The 19,221-nt window shown below is 37.6% G+C and overlaps 1 protein-coding gene across 1 annotated transcript in view; it reads left to right on the plus strand.

Annotated features, from left to right (window-relative positions):
* LOC131060626 (telomerase reverse transcriptase) overlaps positions 1-17,644 on the plus strand; it is a 284,041-nt gene extending 266,397 nt beyond the window's left edge. The window contains exon 12 of the mRNA XM_057993933.2: positions 17,032-17,644. Within this exon, the coding sequence (XP_057849916.2) occupies positions 17,032-17,308 (277 nt within the window). The 3' untranslated portion in view covers positions 17,309-17,644. The remainder of the gene's footprint in view (positions 1-17,031) is intronic.
* Positions 17,645-19,221: the final 1,577 nt, after the last annotated feature.

Below are 19,221 nucleotides of genomic sequence, written 5' to 3' on the forward strand. Positions count from 1 at the left end.
TGAACATAACCTCAAATTTTGGATCAGACCTGGTAAAAATTGGATTGGGGATGTTTCAGTGGTATTAGAGCCTTGATCTTGCCAACTTGTTGGGTAAAGATCAGTTGTTTTCACTTCAGTTTGGTTTAAGTTGTGAGTGTGGACAGCAAAATGGGAACTAGGGGTAAGATGCCTAGCAAGGAACAAATGTTGAGGGACCTTCACTATTCACAACAGAATGTACTTAAAAAATTGCAGCACGTTGAAGATTCCCTTTCAAGGAAAATTAGGCACACTAATGGTTCATCTCCATCTACAAGAACAGCTAAGAGTCCTTGTGCCTTGCCAACGAATAAAATAATTATGGTCAGCTATGATAAGTATCGTTCTCCTCCTCAAAAGATACAAGACATGCTTTCATTCACATAGTTTTTGGGTATACCGGATGAGGATGAAGATGACTTGTGTTTACAAGTCCACATCAACAACAAGAAACGAACGAAATATCAAAGGATAGTAAATAAAGCATTGGGGAAGGTGAAGAGTCAAATGTGCAAGTACAAGAAAGGGAAGAAGATTTGCTTCATTCTATCCATGTTCATGATAAAGACAAAATTCAGTCACGTGGAAGCCCTAGGATTGATGAAGGTATTGACATTCATAAGGACCATGAAGTTAAAGAAGACACGATAATGCGTCAACCACTTGCAGGGTATGCAAAAGAAAGGCAAGAAGATGTGTTATCATTTGATTTGCATCAGTGAGCCTATGACAGTCCTATGTTGGAAGAAGAGAACAAAGGTGTCTTTCAGCCTACTTGTGAGGATAAAAAGAGCAAAATTCAGTCATCATGTGAAGACCCTAGCTTGGAGGAAAAAGAATCACACGGTTTTCAAATGGAGTACAAAGATGAAGACAACACCGTCAGGGATCAACCGCTTGAGAAGGAGTCTCTATGTATGTTGACATCACGTCCATTGGTTGGTGGAACAACTTGTGGATCCTTGAGCATTGAGAAACGTGAAGAAAAGATCATAATTCCCAGCCCTGTACATGGTATGGCAGCTTATTATAACCTTGGCTTCCATGATCTTGTACACATGTTTACATTAGAAGAACATTTGATGAGGGTGTTTGAGATTCATTGCATTGAAGAGCTGTTCATAGAGATTAGGAGATTGCCAAATGGGAAGATTCTCCACTTTGACAATGTGTGGTTTGTCATGAACCTTACACCATGTAGCTGGTGGGAATCTGAAAACAGAGCAGCCATAGAGATGGAAGCATCTAGCAAGTTTGGGTCACCTAAACTAGCTAAGGAGACATATGATGTTCAGCTCACTACTCCTCCTAGACCAACACTTGTTGAGGAGCCACCCATCATGAAGAAAGAAGCAAAAGAAGACAACCGGGGCATCTTGGAAAGGTATGACCAGCATTCAAATTTTCTGAGTTTGAACAGCAGTATAGTGTCCTCATGTGAGTTTGAATCCAATGAAGATTGTGGAGATAATGATCCTAGTCATGCTGAGTGGGAAGATAATTATGCAAGGAGAAATTCATTTTTCCAATATTCTACATCAGTAGAATTAGAGAGGCATGAGTCTATTAATATGATACTATTTGACTCTTATCATGATAATCCTTTGTTTGAATATGTTGAAGACTTAGCTCACATGCATGGAAAAGGGGAAGATGTCATGGAGAAGGCCGTTTGGGATGAACATGATGGTAGAGCTGAGATTTTGCACAAGGAAGACAAGTCCTATCATTCACACTCCTGGATGAATCAGCTGAAGGTGAGAGAGGATATGGTTATGGCAGCCTTATCCCATTTTGATCACATTTATGAGTTGGTGGTAGATTTGTGGGGGAAGGATAGACCCCAGGATTGCGAAGTGTTGCAAGAAGGTTTGATCGAGGAAGAACAACTATGTGCACCTTGTTTTGGATAGAGATCACCTTTTCGCAATTGCATCGAGGACCATGAAAGAGGAGAAGTTAACTCACATCCATGATGCCTATACCCTTTAGTTGGGAACACCTTTAGTTGATGACCTTCCACCCATGAAGGGAGGGAGGATGGAGATCTATGAGGATTCCATAGACAAACATGTTTCTTATCCTTCCAACATTGATGATCATAAGATGATTGAGACATTTCACTCAGTGATCCCATGGGAGGATCAAATCATTTTGGTTAGTATGGAGACCACCTATGCTTTGGATTCTTTGGATGGATATCATGTTGTCCTAATGGAGAGGACTGATTTCATCATTTGTAATAGAAGACTAGTGATTGGTACAGCAAACCACAATGTGATTGGAGCTCCTGCAGCTTATGAAAGCGAATTTCAGCATGGTACTTACCTTGGGACAGCAGCCCATGGTGATGTCCATAAAGATAAGACGAGAAGATATGATGGTACTTCTGATTTTCTATTTGATGACAGCAGCATACCTTCATTAAATCATGAGATGGCAGCCATAACACCTAATGGTGACAGCAGCATAAGATCTTCCATTGATATGAATATAAGCCACTTAAGATCTAATTTTTTTTTATTCTAGCATGGATGGCATGGAAAAGACCCAAGACATGTGCAATAAGTGGAGACAAAGAGCATTGAAGGCTACGACACTTGCTGTCCAAGCAAAACAGAGTGTGCAAGAAGTCAAAGATTGCTGCAATCTCATGGAGCAAACAAGACAACAAAGAGAAGCCTACTTTAGATCCTTATTACTTCCAAGGGAAGAATGTATACAAGTTGAGAAGGCAGAGGAAAAACTTCTTGAGGTAAACAAACAAGAAGATCATGTTGTTGTGTGTGAACAAGAGAAGAGGTATGATTCAAAAAATTCAGTATATGTAACTAGTTTGCAACATGAGGTTAATTAGTTTCCTCTTTTAGAGAGCCCCTTGAAGGCTCAAAACAATGAGGATATTAGATGCACCCTTGATGGATCAGCACCAAGTGTTATATCCAATTTTGTGGAAGGGAACGTTATTGTTTTCAAATTGGCTAGTCACACATCATCTACAATGGTGGGAACTTCTACTTGCCAACAATCTGGTTTTATAACAGTACTTGGAAAAGAACATGAACTTGCAACCCCTATTCATGAAGAAACTAGTAAAGGTGAGTCTGCAAATGATAGCATGCAAGATGCATATTCTGGGCATGGTTATTATGATGTTGCAGCCTCTAATCATAGGGAAATGAGTGATATAGACTCTAATGTGATTGGCACACAAAATGCAAGCATTGGGCAAGGTAAATTTTATGATGCATCTCATTATGGGACTGATTTTAAACATTTTGGAGCAGCTGACATAGACCAGTCTCAGAAATTGAATGATGGTTGGCTAGAAAGGGCAAAGCAAGTCAAGTTATTGACCCATCAAGCCAAGCTCCATCTTCAACACATTCATGACATTCACCACTCTTTACATGATGATGAGCAAAGATTGGTTAATTCTAAAAAATCAGAAAATTTAGATGTTGATCATTTTCTTGATGGTAATGATGACTTTATTGACAACATTCCTAGTGGGACAGCCACACATGAGTTGTCTATAACGGGCATTGAAGACAACCATAACTCATCTCTGACTATGTCATCGATCTCTTATGTTAAGGCAGCGATCTACTTGTTGATTGGTGATTTATTCTTCATAGATTCTACACGGGATAGTGGCTGTCCTAGTTGGAATTATGTTGTACTTCCTGATTTTTCATGGAATACATCAGCACTTCGGCTACTTGGGAGTGTATGGAAGTATGCTTATTGGACGGACATGGAGTATGAGATGGGGTTAAATGGTTTGCATTGGTATGATGACACCTATCACATCGTTCAGTTTGCTGGTCTGAGTTACAACAGCGATACTAGGTGGCTATTTGTGTTGGTTTATTGGGTTGTGGGAGTTCATTTCCACATTTTCTTGTTGGTCTACTCCCATGGGTGGTTGTTTCATGGTGTTTGGTTGAGATATTTCCCCTCCATCTCATTCAGTAGGTTTGATATTTTGGTTTGGGATCTAGGAATTAGCTTCAATGATGCATTAACATTTAATGATCTTGGTGATTTGCTTCTGGTATGGAAGTTATGTGGCATTTATTTCAGAATGGAGCAGCATAAGCATATAGTGTTCCACCTACGATTAGTGTGGAATCCTGGTGGCACAGTGATGCATTGCTTGTGGGCAAGCAATTTCAGGAAGGGAGGATTGTAATGTCCCCTTCCTAGGTGACAGACAGTTGAGCAGGGATTGGCCTATCATTGGGGTTCTGTAGGTTAGTAGGGTGGTTTGGGGGACCCAACCGAGGGTTGTGGAGCTTAGTAGGGAGCTTTACAAGCCTTTCAGTTTGGAGTTTTGGTGTGAAACCATGATTAAAATTGAAATATTAAAGTTGGCCTTATGTGAATAGTAATAGAGAAACATAAAAGGAATAGTGAAAAGTGCCCCCCATCCTAGTAACTTAAGTTGTTTTATAAAAGGGGGCCAAGTTCACAATGAGAAATTAGACCCTCAAGGATATTTTATGATTTTAAGGCCAAATAGTAACCCTAAAATAGATAAAAAGGTATTTTGCCTATCATTTGGATTGATTCTTACCTCACCATTTTCATATCAGCAGCTTGCATGAGGGTTTCAGCACTTTGGGCTTCTAGGAATGCCAACTTTTGAAAGATTTGGGGGATTTGGACAAAAACCCATCTCTCTGGGTACCAGTTTCCATCAGAATACAGCTTCAATGTGCATATGACAGCCTTCTTTGGGGATTTATGAGCAGATCTATTAGTTGGAGGGCAGATTTTCTACAATTGGTTGTAGGGCAGACCTACTAGAGGTCATTATTATCTATTTCCAGCTCTATTCTAGTCAGCCGCTCCATTTTGGGTTGAAGGATTTCAAACCCTAGAGTGTATTTAGGGCTTTAATATTATTTGGAGCTGATTTCTATATTTCTATTGGCTGGAAATTTACATCAGACCTATGAGCACATGTTAATGGTATGTTCATTGCTCTTTTAAGCAAAAAGAAAGTTTCTTGATTATCTTCCTTATGTGTTAAGCATTTTGTTAGGTTAAATCAGCCATCTCTTTTATGTAATATTCAAAAATCTTGCATACACTTCAAAACCAACCAAAACCAAAACAAAGACCAATCAAACCCATCCAAATATACGCTGGCCAAAGACTTATCAGCAGATAAACATTGAACATAGCCTCAAATTTTGGATCAGACCTGGTAAAAATTGGATTGGGGATCTTTCACACAATTAATTATAAATATGAGATAAACCCAGAAATTGCAGTTTTAACAACTTATAATCTAGTTCAAATAATGCTAGAAAATATTGACTGAACTTATCCTTTATATTCACTGTTACTTTGTCCCAAATCTGCTGTGAACTATTTCTATTGAAATGCCTTTGAAATGTCTCCCAAATCTTTTTGAGTTAGGGGTTCGTGTCTGCTAACTGAGCAAAGGAAATTAGGGAGTACTTGTCCTCGAACTAATAGCCTAGAGGATTAAAGGGAGTATTTGTCATCGAACTTATAGCCTAGAGGGGTTATATTCTTAGGTTGTTTAAACCATAGTCCATGCTTCACAATGTGCAATGTCCCCATTTTTAGGCTATCTTGTTTTGCGAGCTTTGGCGAGTTTTCTAGGATTTCCTTAAGCTCCTAGGTGTGTGGGAAGTGTTCCAATGTTCTTGGAGATTTTGGGTCACAATTTCTTTGCTTTCAAAAGCCGTGTGTTTGTTAGTTGGTGACAACACTCTTTGTAGTGTTCTGGGTTTTTGTAGGTTTGTTCTCCTCAGTCCTTGGAGAACATTGCTATTTATAGTAAGTTCTCATGTTGGCATCATTCATCATCTTTCAGCATCAGTTATGTTTTAGCATGATCAAATTTTTGGCATGGTCTTTTGACTGACAAACTGAGGTATTTTGTTTGCTTTATGACTGTTATGCTTTGTTAATGTAGTCTTGGTTTTAGAAGCAAGTTGGAATATAATCTATGCTGTTTACAATGCTATGTTGTATGTCTTGAATGAATAAAATATTGATCAGTTTCTATCAACAAGAATATTTTTTTTGCATTGCAAGTTTAGATTGTTTGGCAAACAAATTGCAGAAAGATAAAATCAGGGGTATATGTTACAGTTGTATCAGATCTCAGTTTCTTCTTGCTAGCCTGTTAGGTTGAGTAATGCAACCACCTTATACTCATCATTACAACCTAGGAAGAAACAAATGAAATCCTAACTTGCCAATTCAAGCAGCAGAATCTACAAATCCATTCACAGCTAGACAAACAGTGCAAGGGGGATTGGGTGGCAGCAGTTATAGTTTATCAGAAACTGCACCAAACTTGTCCAGTCCACCGGATGTTATGGTGGACTGTGGAAACAAACAAAGGGAGAGTTGGTTTAGTCAGTCCTGACTCCTAACACAAGGGCTGAAAGGAAGTTCGATTGGATGTTAGATATGATGTCACAAATGTTAGCCAAATTCAATTGGAATATGGCATAGGGTTGCATACCAATTCACAGCGTAATACAATGCATGGTGGGGAGACGAGCTCTAGAAATCAGCAGGCTAACACTGAGAGACACACTCCTACAGCAGGGTTAGGATCAGTGTCTAGGCCCCTACAACCCACTTTCCTACACAAAGATGAGATGCAGGTTGGTCATGACTCCACTCCCATTGATTGATGAAGCTAGACATGTTTATGTAGAGTGTGATACTCTTCTTGAGGAGATTAAGCATCATCTATCTTTGAATGAATATTTGGATTAGAAGAATAAAAGGGGAGGAGGTAGAGTTGAGCAGAGGACCAACAATGTAGAGGGATTTGCAGCAAGCCCTGAGAAAAGTTACTCTATCTTACTTTGATGGGAATGAAAAATGCACAACCAGAGCTTGGGTTTGGAAGCTGGATAATTAAGATGGGGCAATAAAATTTGCCACTTTACACTTGGATGGCATTGTGCATGAGTGATGGTACCATGGCCTGACCACCTTGGCTCATAGACCAATCACTACATACAGTGAGTTCATCAGCAAGCTGATTGAGAGGTTCAATAAGAACCCTGAATTGCATTTTAGAGAGTTGGCATAACTAAAGCAGTATGGTTCACTTGACACTTATATTGCAGAGTTTCAGAGATTATCAGTTACGGTGTATGCTATTATAGATAGAAGGTTGGTAGTCCTTTTTAGTGAAGGAATGATGAATCCCATTAGATGATGGCTTAAGGCCTTTCATCCACATAGTTTGTAGAAGGCTATGAGGAAGGCTAGGAGCATGGAGCTCACTCTTCCAAAGAACAAATTCTCATCAAAGATCTTCCATTATAATAAAGAATGGAAAGCATGATAACAAGGAAATTGTTCAACCCAAAGAATCCTCTTTGAAGGTGGAAGAAGACTTCAAGAAGGAATTAAGAAAGAAAAATCTTTGTTTCACATGCAAGCAACCATGGGCCCTTGATCATAAGTGTGTGGAAAGAGGAAAAAACTGTCAACTGAAGGCATATTCAGCTGATAAATCTGAATCAGAAACTTCAGATCAGCTAACTGAAACAGAGGATAGTGAGGAAGAAAAATCAGAAAAAGCATTTGGAGAAGAGAAGGGAAGTGAAGGTATACTTTCTAGACTGGTTAGTCTTAAGAACAACGATTCATTTAGGGTAGAGGCATATTGAAAGGGCAGCAAATCGTTGCTCTTATTGACATTGGTGCCACACAAAACTTCATTGATGAGAGCTAGTAGCACAAAGAGGGCTGAAAAATACCAAATTTGGCGGCTTTAGAGTCATGATGGTGAATGGACACATTGTCATGCATGCGGAAGATTCCACAATTGAGGCTCCTCTTGAACCACTACAAAGCCAATGCTGATTTTTATGTGGTGAACATAGGAGGCAAAAATGTTGTCCTTCGTATGCAATGGCTTCGTTCACTTGGTGAGATCACCTTGAACTGAAAATCTATGGAGCTGAAATTTTAGAATGATGGTAGAATGGTGGTTTTGAGAGGAGTGACAAAGGAGGGGTCCCATATTGCTACATGCAAAATGATGCAAGGAACATAGTTTGCAAACTCTGTGAGTACTCTCCATTTTTTTGCTAGGCAAGATTACACAAGTTTAACTTGAGTTTTTATAGACAAAAAAATATGGATAAAAATGCCAATGCAGGTAAAACAATCATTAAAATGCATTTTTCACATGTTTTTGCTATAAAACCATGCAATTTCTCTTTCGAGATGCCAATTTTTAATTTAATACATTTTGTAATTGAATTTTACAAAAAAAAATATGTTTCTTTAAGAGATTTTAATTTTTACTACTTTCTAAGTTGTCGAGTTATTGCTGAGTTTTTGTCAAGTGTTTGCTGAGTTGCAAATTTTGGGCTTGTCGAGTACTCTCTAAGTTCGAGCCTGCCAACTATGGCAGGGAGTATCCAATCTTGTGCCAATTAGCATGCCTCAACAAGGAGGTAAAGATGGTTTTCAGATTTTGGAAATCCCCTTTTCGACATGGAGATAGAGTTTGCATTTCATAATCCTCTTTTTGAGATGCATGTTGTCAATTTAGGGGAAGGACAGGTTTCTTATGATGGATTATGATGGATGGGATCAGTATGGTATGATGGATGACCTTATGGATTCACCACAACGAGAGGAGCACTATTGTTGCTTAAAGGTTGATAGGACGTAGTGTGATGGAGCCACTTTAGGGGTGAGTACCTATGTCAAGGATCATTTGTAAGTTGTATGGGTTGTTGAAAATTAAAGATGATGTGAGAGGCATACCATGGAAGGATATGGATTGAAAGGGTGAAAAGAATACTTCTATTACCTCTTTTTACAGTCATCTTATGAGTGCTTTTGTGTTCATACAAGTGGATTGGAGAGAGGTTTTGAGCAAAATATGGTACGATACTGAATTGGTGACCCTTGAGAAGGCAGTTTTAGCCAAAGGAATAATCAAATTTTTTTATTTTAGCTAATGATTTTCAATGTTGCAGTGATTGTCCTTTCTGGGTGATGGAATTTGAAAAATCAGACTTGAATAGCTGTAGATCTAAGTATGTTCGGACCATTCAACCTTTTGATAGGGTTAGTTTTTGGTTTCACATAAAAGGAATAAGCATTGCTGCGAACCAAGATCAGTGTTGGATGGGTGTTTGGGCATCAATTAGTGGTTGTTTCTTGTTTTCAGTTTGCACTTATGGTTGAGACAACAAATTACTTTTCAATGACAGCCATTATGTCGGAGTATAGGGTGTTCACAATGAGGAACTTAGCATTAACTTTCTGGAGTTTTTTCCTATGGTGCCACGGATTTGTGATTATAGAGGGCAATTTGCTGAGGAGTTGATTGAGATTTTACAGTGTCTGGTTGCACTTTTTACAAGAGGATTTGAGAAGATCATTGGTGTAGGAGCTTAGGAGTACAGTGTTTTGAGTAGATGGAGCTACAAACCTCCTAGACGCTTTTTGGGATCTTGTAGTCTCATTGAGTTTTCTCCGTGATAAATCAGTTTATGAGTTGGTATTGCTTGAGGACAAACAATCTTTGGGGAGGGAGAATCATAATGCCTCCATTTTTATGCCATCTTGTTCTATGAGCTCTGACCAATTTTTAGGGTTTTCCTTAAGTTCCAAGGTATGTAGGAAGTGTTCCAATGTGCTTGGAGAGCTTGGGTTACAATTTCTTGGCTTCTAACAACCATGTATTTGTCAATTGGAGACAACGCTTTTTGTAGCGTTCTATGTTTTTTGGGGTTTTCTCCTCAGACCTTGGAGAACATTAATATAAATAGTAAGTGCTCTTGTTGGCATCAATTATGTTTTGGCATGATCAGCTTTTTGTTTTTGGTGTCATAGCGAGTTTCCATAAGGTGATGGATATTATTTTAATATTTGCACGAAAGTAATCAAGTGACATTTAATTTGTAATGTCCCCTTTTCCGCTCTAGTTTGTTTTGGGGTCTGTTGGCCAATTTTGAGACCCGTCGGTCAGTCAGAGGCAGAATTAGGGTTTCCTATTTTCTAGGAGGATGCTTTGGCAGTTTTGGTGGCTTGCATGTTGGAATTTTATAGTTTTGATTTTGGATTCCTTCTGGGTTTTCAGAGAGCTTCGCGATGGTGTGACATGCAACTAAATTTGAGTACTTTTCCGAACTTACTATTTTTAGTAAGTGGGGGCGACAACAACTTATTTTTTTTGGTTTTCTGAGAGCCTCGCAATAGTGTTACATGCAAATGAATCCAAAGAATTTTTCCGGACTCGCGATAGTGCAACAGTTGCTCAGAATGTGGTTAAAATCACAATGGAAACACTTACTATTTTTAGCAGTATGCTATTTTTAGTAAGTACTATTTTTAGTAGGATGTTAGCAGGCCTATGCATATGGCTGTTTCCGGTAGGTCAGTTTGAGCAGTTGGTCTTCCAGCATTTTTGGTGCTATTCTTGGCAAGGGTTCTTTAGCTCAATTCAGTGACTATTTCTGGAAGGGCAATTCTCTCATCTTGTTTCCCCATATCTTTGGAGCTTGTTTTGGCAGCTTCAGTATTTGGTGAAAAAATGGTGTTTTAAATTAAATTATAACTTAAGGCAAAGGTTGTACGATTTATTTAAAAGGGATTGCTTAAGTTATATTGATATCTAAGTCATTTCCTTAATTATATGTGGGTGATTTTTGGTTGAGGAAAATATTTTATAAGTGAATTATTGTTAAGGCAAGATGGACGCCTTAGGAGGAAAAATAAGACAATTTTAAGATATAATTCATTTTATTCTTTAAACGCCATAATACACTTTATCAATATCAATGTATTTTTATAAAGTGTATTTGCCACCAAGTAATGGGCGATTTTGGAGAAATGAAATGAAATGCAAATTAAGGAAATTGGAATGTGGTTGTTTAATCCCATATTGGAGGGAAAAGAAGTTTGACTTGAGGAGGAAGTTATAAATATGTGCCTTGGCCTTCATTTGGGACTATCCAAGAACAATTTTATAACGAAATGTTGTCGAAATGCAGAGTGAAAGCTTTGGGGAACGTTTACCTTCTAGCCATAGCTTGATTTCTTGCTTGCAATACAACAACTAGTCAAGCCAAAGACTGCTCTTCATTTAGAGGAGTGGATTGAAGATAATGTTGCAGATTTATGTATTAGTTTTCTGATTTTGGAGTGCTGTGTGTGGATTTTCAGTTTGCAGGTTTTGGTTTTGTTGTAGCATGTTTTAGTTCATAATTCTTAGTTCGTGTGTCATATCATTTTGGGTCCTTGCTCATTCATTTCCTATGCCTTGGGCGATTCATCCTGTAAGTTTTTATTTAATATATTGGAGTAATGGATTTTATATAGCAAGTCGAACCTTTCAGCTGTAGGCATCTTTGCTGGGAGGTGTTTGGGGTTGTGTGTTATGCTGATTCTGATTTGTCGGTGCCATTTTCTCAGTGTAGCTTTAGTCGCTTTAAGCCTAGGGCCTTTGGAGTGTGTCTAGAGATAATTTGAGTGTGTGGGGAGTGATTTAGAAGTGTTTGTGAGGATTTTAATGTTGCTGGTCTGTATTTCCAGCCTGCTGTTCATTCATATCAGATTTAGTTTTTTGGGGTTGAAGCTGGTTTTTCAGGTGCGTGAGTCTATTGGTGTGGTGTGAAGAGTGTTGGTAATAAGTTGCAGCTGTTAGTTTGGGTTTTGGCATTTGAGTATCCATGATGAATCATATTGTAATGCTGGTTAGTAGTACTAACATCAATTTATTTGAACTCTCTTAGTCCCACCGCATAAGTGGAAGAGGCTGGCCTTTCCACCTAGTTTGGACAGTGATTCTAGTTATTTTGTAATCCATGTTTGTATTGTAAAGCTGGTTAGTAGTACTAACAGCTATATACTTGGATTGTTGCTCTTTGTCCCACTGCATAAGTGGAAGAGGCTAGCTTGCTGCCTTCTTATCTATTGTAACACTATCCTCCCGCTGAATAAGCGGTTGAGCTGATTGCTATTCATTTCTAGTCCTCCTGCTGCATAAACGGTCGAGTGATTGTTGCTCTTTCAGTCTTGTAATCTTCTAATTGGCTGGTTGCACCGCCATGCTGCTGTAGAAGTTCTTATACCCGTTGGATAAGCGGAAGGGGTTGACTTGCCACCCAATATTGTATTTGAGATTTCATTTCCAGCAGTTATTTGAGCTAACGATCCCCTTGACACCATATGCTCTCACCCTCCCATACTGGGCTCTTGGTGGTCAGAAAGTGAAAGGGTTACTTTTAGCATTTCCTTTTTGTGCAAGTTTGATTATTCTAACCTTAACGGGTGAGTCTTGTTGTGTTAAAAATAAAAAATAAAATTAAGGGGAATATTACATAATTATTCACTTAGTGTTTAAAATTTTAAATATTAAATTGTTATGTTTTTACTGCCAAAGTTGGATGCCTAGTTGATGTGGGGGAAGACTTAAGTTGTTTTTAAATCATCTTGAGAGCTTTTAGAGGGAAAATAAAATATTTGAATTTAAAAAAGTGCCCCAACCCCCTCCAAATTCTATAATTTGGAGTTTAGGCTCTTGTTTCATTCATAGAGAATTTTCATGCATAATAGAATGTTGTTAGAAAACATAGAGGAATTTCTTTTGAGTATTGTTGAAGATGAAAACCCCCTTTCAATTTGTTTGGTTTTGGTGGTGAGAGACCCACCCTAGCTGGTCTAGTGTTTACACTTGAGAAACATAGAGATTTTTTAATGAAGTTTGGATTCAGGTTTTCAAAGAAAATGAAGACTTTTGAGGTGAGCTGATTGTGAAGCTTTTTGGATGATTTTGGATTTGGAGTTTTTGGTAGTTTTGGGTATGGTTTTCAATGTTGTTTTCAGAGTTCCCCGGACCTGGCTGACCCCTTCATTGTATTGGTCAAACCTTGAAAATTGCTTGTGGAAGATTAGGGGCTGTTCAAAATTTTATGGGTATTGTTCCAAACAGATTTCCAGGGTTGTAGGGATTTATTATCTATTGCTAACTAGCACTCGCCAATATTATTTATTGGGGATACTGATTTAGTTATAACTATAATCGAAGCCCATGGCAAATTCCCAAGATCCATGGGAATGTTATTATGGGCATCTAGTTTTCATTTTTATGGAGGCAACATTACATCAAGCTCTGAAAAAGGGTTTAGTTTTAGGAAACAATGGATGATTTCCTGACTTACTGGGTTCGGCCCCCTAGACCCCTGGTACTGGTCCAGTACGGTCCTGGTTTGGGGTTCAGGTCCGGTTTGCCTGTGGTTCGGACAGGGTTTGTGGTTCACAGGCCTGGTTCGAACCAGGTTGAACCCAAGAGGACCCAGGGTCGAACGCAGGGGTTTGACAGCCCAAAAATGGATTTTTTTTTGCAAAATTTAATTTTTTTTGAATTCCACCATATAAAAAATTAAAATGACCCTAAAAGTGAGTTTTAAAACATTAAATTGGCTCATTTCACACAAGCAACATGACTACAAGCAAGGGGAAACGAAGATGTGGGATATGGAGCCAAAACATACTGATTTGGATAAATTCACTTCTCAGCTTGTTGCATTTGATGACTCAGATAGCGAGCAAACTTAAAGTGCAAGTGCAAGTGTCATTGGCATTGGCATTGATTCATCTAATGTCAATGTCAATGATGAGGAGGAGGAGAATGAGGATGACGAATTAGAGAATCCATTTGATGATCAAACTTTAAATTGTTGAAAGTTGAAACAATGATACTTGAATATTTTATCATTTTGATATTAAACTTGATGTATATGATGCTGTTATGGTATGATCATGATGCTATGATTACAAGTTTATGTTGGTTTTGTTGTTTATATGATGCTATGTGACATGCTAATCTTAATTCATGCTTATAGGCTGCATATATATATAATTTACATGTTTTTGTACTAATGAACCCAAACGAACCCAAACCCCTTTTCAAAATTTTGCCGTACCGGCGTACCGGTTCTTTGAACCCGAACTGGTGCCTGAACCGGAACCGGCAACCTAGATGATTTCCTTTGATCAATTCTTTTTTTTTAATAAGTTCCTTTTTGTCCCCTTTAATTTGAATAAGTTCTAGGGGCCCATTTTTGAAAAGTTTGACATGGTGGCGTTTAGCTTCATTTGATATTTTCACTTGGAGCATTCATATTCAACTTCACAACTGAAGATTAGTTGGAGTTGAATTTGGGCGATTTCATGCAAGATTCAAAGTCTGGGCAGTAAGGATTTGTAAGAAAATGACTTGACATCATCAAGCAGAGTTCAGCATTGCATTTTCTGGATTTAGATCTATTTTTGAAAACACTTTAAACAATAGATGCATTTGTGCATTTCTCTAATGCCTAAAGCAATATTTGAAGTAAATCATATTTAAATTTTCCTTACAATGATTGTATCTACAATGAGTAAGTTCAAGAACCCGTTTTGGAAAGGTTTAACAAGGTGGTGTTTGGCTTCTTTTGACATTTTCACTTGGAGATTCGTGTTCAACTTCACAACTGAGGATGAAAACTTTTGGCTGTTCAATGGTCTTGGAGGATGAAAACTCTCCTGAATTTCATTTATGGGATTGAAGATGAAAACTCTCCTGAATTTCATTTATGGAATTGATTTTAGAGTCTGGGAAAATAAGATTTTGAAGTGAATGACTTGACATCATTCTGTGGGGTAAAACATTCAGTTTTTCAGATTTTTCTCCAGTCTTGGGTGCTGATCCGTAATCTATTATAGGCACACCAGCATCGGAGGCAATTCCATGCCATTTGAGGGAGTGACCGTACAGATTTAGGGCATCATTTGCGGGTGATCAATATTTCTTTATCTTTGGATCTGGGTGCTGGCATTGAGGAGGTTTTATTTACTTTAATTTGCCACTGGTTTAGACCTTTCACCAGGCATACCAGTCCCAGCTGTATCAGCACACACCTTTGTAGTTGTACAACATCCATAGAGGGCATAACAGCGCAATTGCTGTTTTAGGCAGCTGTACTGTCATTAGGGGTCTATATTAGGACTGATCAATTGTGCCTGGTGGTAATTACCAGCACTGCAGGATACAATGGTTTCAAGTCTGCTGTTACCAGTTTGCTAGGAAGACTGCAAACTTCTGCGAAGATTGATCACAATAGAAATAGGTTGGAGTTTGTGCACTGCAGCATTTCCAGGTTTGATTGTAAGAATTGACAAAATCAGGAATATTCATGAGTATTTATGACTGATTACAAACATAGCAGCACGTACAATTAAAAGTTAACATAAATACCAAGGAGCCACCCCTTGACTGCAGTCACTTAGGGGAAATAATAAAAATATTGTAGGCTGAGCACAGCAGTTCGGGGTTTTAATACACTTCCAGATCTGTGACTGATTACAAACATAGCAGCACGTACAATTAAAAGTTAACATAAATACCAAGGAGCCACCCCTTGACTGCAGTCACTTAGGGGAAATAATAAAAATATTGTAGGCTGAGCACAGCAGTTCGGGGTTTTAATACACTTCCAGATCTGATCATAGACCTGTTTGTTATATCAGTTTTGTGTTATACCCTCCAGTACAACACTAGTAAAGCCTGGCATCATAGCATGTAGGTTGCTGTTTAAACTGACATACTGCTGTTGCATTGCAATTTACAGACGTTATACAGAATCTAGGGTTTGTAAATTTTCCCTTGTTTGATGTAATGCAATCAATCAAGGAGGGTGTTTGAGAAGTTGTTGAAGTTTTCCTGAGCTTTTGTTTTCATTTTCTAGTTTACTATTCTTTTTACTTTGTTGCAAAATATCAGAACAGTACAAAAGAATTCATATATATCTAAAAATTCCAGATCAGGGACATTACACTTCTCCGTCTTTAGATTCCATGGAACATAACTTTTTAGCACACCTCGTCATCAGACTTGTTTGAAACCCCCTTTGAACAGGTGGCCTCCTGATCATATTGTTTTGGTCTTTGAAATTTGAATTTACTTTTCCTTCAATACAAGTCTACTCATCATCACTGGGTGTGCACCTATGAACGTGATTTCAAACTTGAACTTCACCTCTTTCAAGTGCAGACCTCTACAAAGAATTGAATTTGGACTCATCAATAGTGTGCACTTTAGAATGCAACTTTGGAAACTCCTCTATTAGGTGTGCCCCAAGACGAAGAACCCTGCACTTTGGAAGTCTCCCCTTTTAGGCATGTACCTCACAACTAGACTTAGCAAATTCTCTGATTTTGAATGTCTTCTTTTAGACAAGTGCACCCCTCTCTTTTGTATTTCTAACTTTGAAGTTTGAAATAAAATTCTCTTATTGAGGTGCACACTTAACAATATAATTTGTGAATTTCTTTTGAAAACCTATTTCCTCCATATAGGTGCGCACTGGTATATGTGATTTCAGAACTAACCTTAAGTTTCCTTTTCCCCTTGTTAGGTTTGCATCTAACAATGCAATTTTGAGTCCAAAATTAATTGTTTGTTTTCCCTTTATCAGGTGCTCATCTGACTGCGATTTTGCTTCTTGATAAACCAAAATCATTCCTCCCAAAATAGGTGTGCACTTGCAGTTGTCAATGGGAATCCATCCTCATGACAAGTCCACCTTATTTTTCCTTATTAGGTGCATGCACGACCTCGTGCCTTAGCCATTTTCTTGAAAAAGCTATCTTTCTTCATTTTTTTTCTTTCTGAAAGTGTTCAAATGTTCTTTTCACTTTCCCTGTATTGAAAGAAAAAAAGATGACAAAAATAACATAGACTAATAGGGCAAGACGTTGAAATATGACTGCTTGAATGGATAGAAAGACAACTTTTTAGCTTTGAAAATTGACACAACACAAAACTTGCATGTGGGTACAACAAGCCCTTTGTTCCTTTTTTCTATCTTCAAATCAAAATTTTAATGATATATTATTTAATTGGTGGAACTAAGGACCCTGTTTGTACAAGCTTTTTATTTTAACAAAAAACCATTACTTAACACTAATCCAGCATTTTTTTCCCTGCAGATATATGTATAAGCTTGTGAAGAAAAGGATGCATAATATAGGTGTCAAGAGCAGTATTCGACCAATCTTTTCATTGCAGCAAAAGGAAATAGAATGGCTTGGCTTATATGCCTACAGGAAAGCTTTGCAGAGAAAGCAATCTAGGTACAGACAATTAATATCTTTCTTGGAAGTTAAATTGCATAGTCTGAAGTACCAAGATCTTGTTGAGTCGATAGAGTTGCATTTTGCAGTTGATGACTGCCATTCTTCTATGTTCTGGCAAATAAAATATTAAGAAACATAACTCTAGGATGACCATACAAGGTAAATTAATACCTTCTTTGGATGTAATCATAATTCTAAACGCTAGAAACATTCTAAGCTCCTAGCTTATATTCTGGTGATATTCAGAACTTCAAGCATATTGGAAAGTTGTATTGTCACAGGGTTCAGTATGTAGTATTTGTGTATCAATATTACATTTTTTTAAGGCCTTCCTCCAAATCAACATGGCAAACCATCTTTGAACTACGATTTTTTTCTGACTTTGTATACTTTTTCTTCTACTTTTCATTAGTGTTGGAACTGCAGTTATACCTCAATTCACTTTAGAGCGTTAAATCTATTCTTGCATAATCATATCAAACAAAAGATGGAATAAGACCAAGAGGATGTTAACTTTTTTGTTTTCTTTCTATTTCTTGTTAAATCTTCTTTTATTAGAAAATCTATCTGTGGGATCAAGGTAACCATGATTGAAGGATAGTTTGTGTTCTCAATTTGATACTTGGAACAAAGAAAGTATTTGAAACCGCTTTCTATCATATGTGCATCATTCCTTCAATTATGTAAGAAAAACGATGTTGCAATAAACAAAGAAATTTCATCATCTCACAAGCTCTTAGACTATCCTCTTGTTTCTTTTCTGTTGTCTCTTCGACACATTACAATAATCAGTAGATATTGCCTGATTTATGAACAGATGATGTTTTTTTCCTTTACTTATATTGAACATGGAACATGTTTGGTTCAGTTTGAACAGGCTGATAAAAATGCTAGAAGTGAATCACTTTGCTGATTTATATTTTGCTTCTGACTGGTTTTCTTTAGGGATTTTTACTACCAGTACAATCGGACAAAAGATTAACGAAATTAATGATGTCAGAGATAATAAAGATCCGTTGCATTTTTAAATGTGATTTTTGTGCTAGATTAATTTTGTTCCATAATTCTGTATAGAACTACATTTTATCACTTGATGCACGATATCTTGCAAAATCAAATAGTCAACAAAAATGTAAACTAAAGTACGATGTTTAAATTGTATTTTGGTTTTTATTAATGGCAAAGCAAGTTTTTCAGGTTCCTCGGAACCCTTTACATTAAAACATAGAGCAACAAAGCACAACAAAAACACGATAAAACGTTCCCTCAACTAACAACCAGTAGACCAGACACAACAACAAAGACAAAAAGACAGACCAGACCAACTAGAGGTTTCTTAGAGTCTCTACAGCTTCCATTTCCTACAAATAAAAGTCCTCGTGAAGCTTGGTGAAATCAATGAGCTCATTTTTCTTGGCTTCAAAAGACTTTTCTTACTAGCCCATGTCCTCATACTTGGTCCAGCTTAATTCTTTTCGTTCTCAGCTTCCATATCCTACTTAACCTTCCCTTCTTAGAGCCCTTCAAGCTTATCATTAAGAATTTTGATACCTGTGGTGCTGTTTTTGATGGAACATTTACTAACTTGCATCATTCTCTCCATGTTCTCATTTATAGACTTTAAATCTTTTTCTAGATTGGGAAGTCTATCATTGATCCCTTTCTTCACATTTTTTCATATTCACCACCACCTGCCTCGTCTTTTCCAGTTCCTTCTCAAATTGCTGAGTTTTAGGGACAGCTTCCCACCCTGAAGGATAATTTCATTCTGCTCCAGAGAAACATTGTTCTGCCCACCAAATTTCTTGTAAATGTTTTCCAACTTAATATTCAGGTGATTGATTCCAATATAGAACCATTTTGTCATGAGATGCCATGAGGAGACAACATTCCTCGTACTTTGTTGAAGTTCAGGTAGCTATTCATGGTTGGAGGCCAAAAAATGAATTCAGTAAAGTCCTTAGACACCTTTGCAACCGCTATCTTTGGCTCCACAATGTTAGTTTTTTCATTTCCAGAAACTGGGGTATGGAAATTGTCTTC

Source organism: Cryptomeria japonica, chromosome 7, assembly GCF_030272615.1.
Source record: "Cryptomeria japonica chromosome 7, Sugi_1.0, whole genome shotgun sequence".
NCBI classification, from domain to species: domain Eukaryota; kingdom Viridiplantae; phylum Streptophyta; class Pinopsida; order Cupressales; family Cupressaceae; genus Cryptomeria; species Cryptomeria japonica.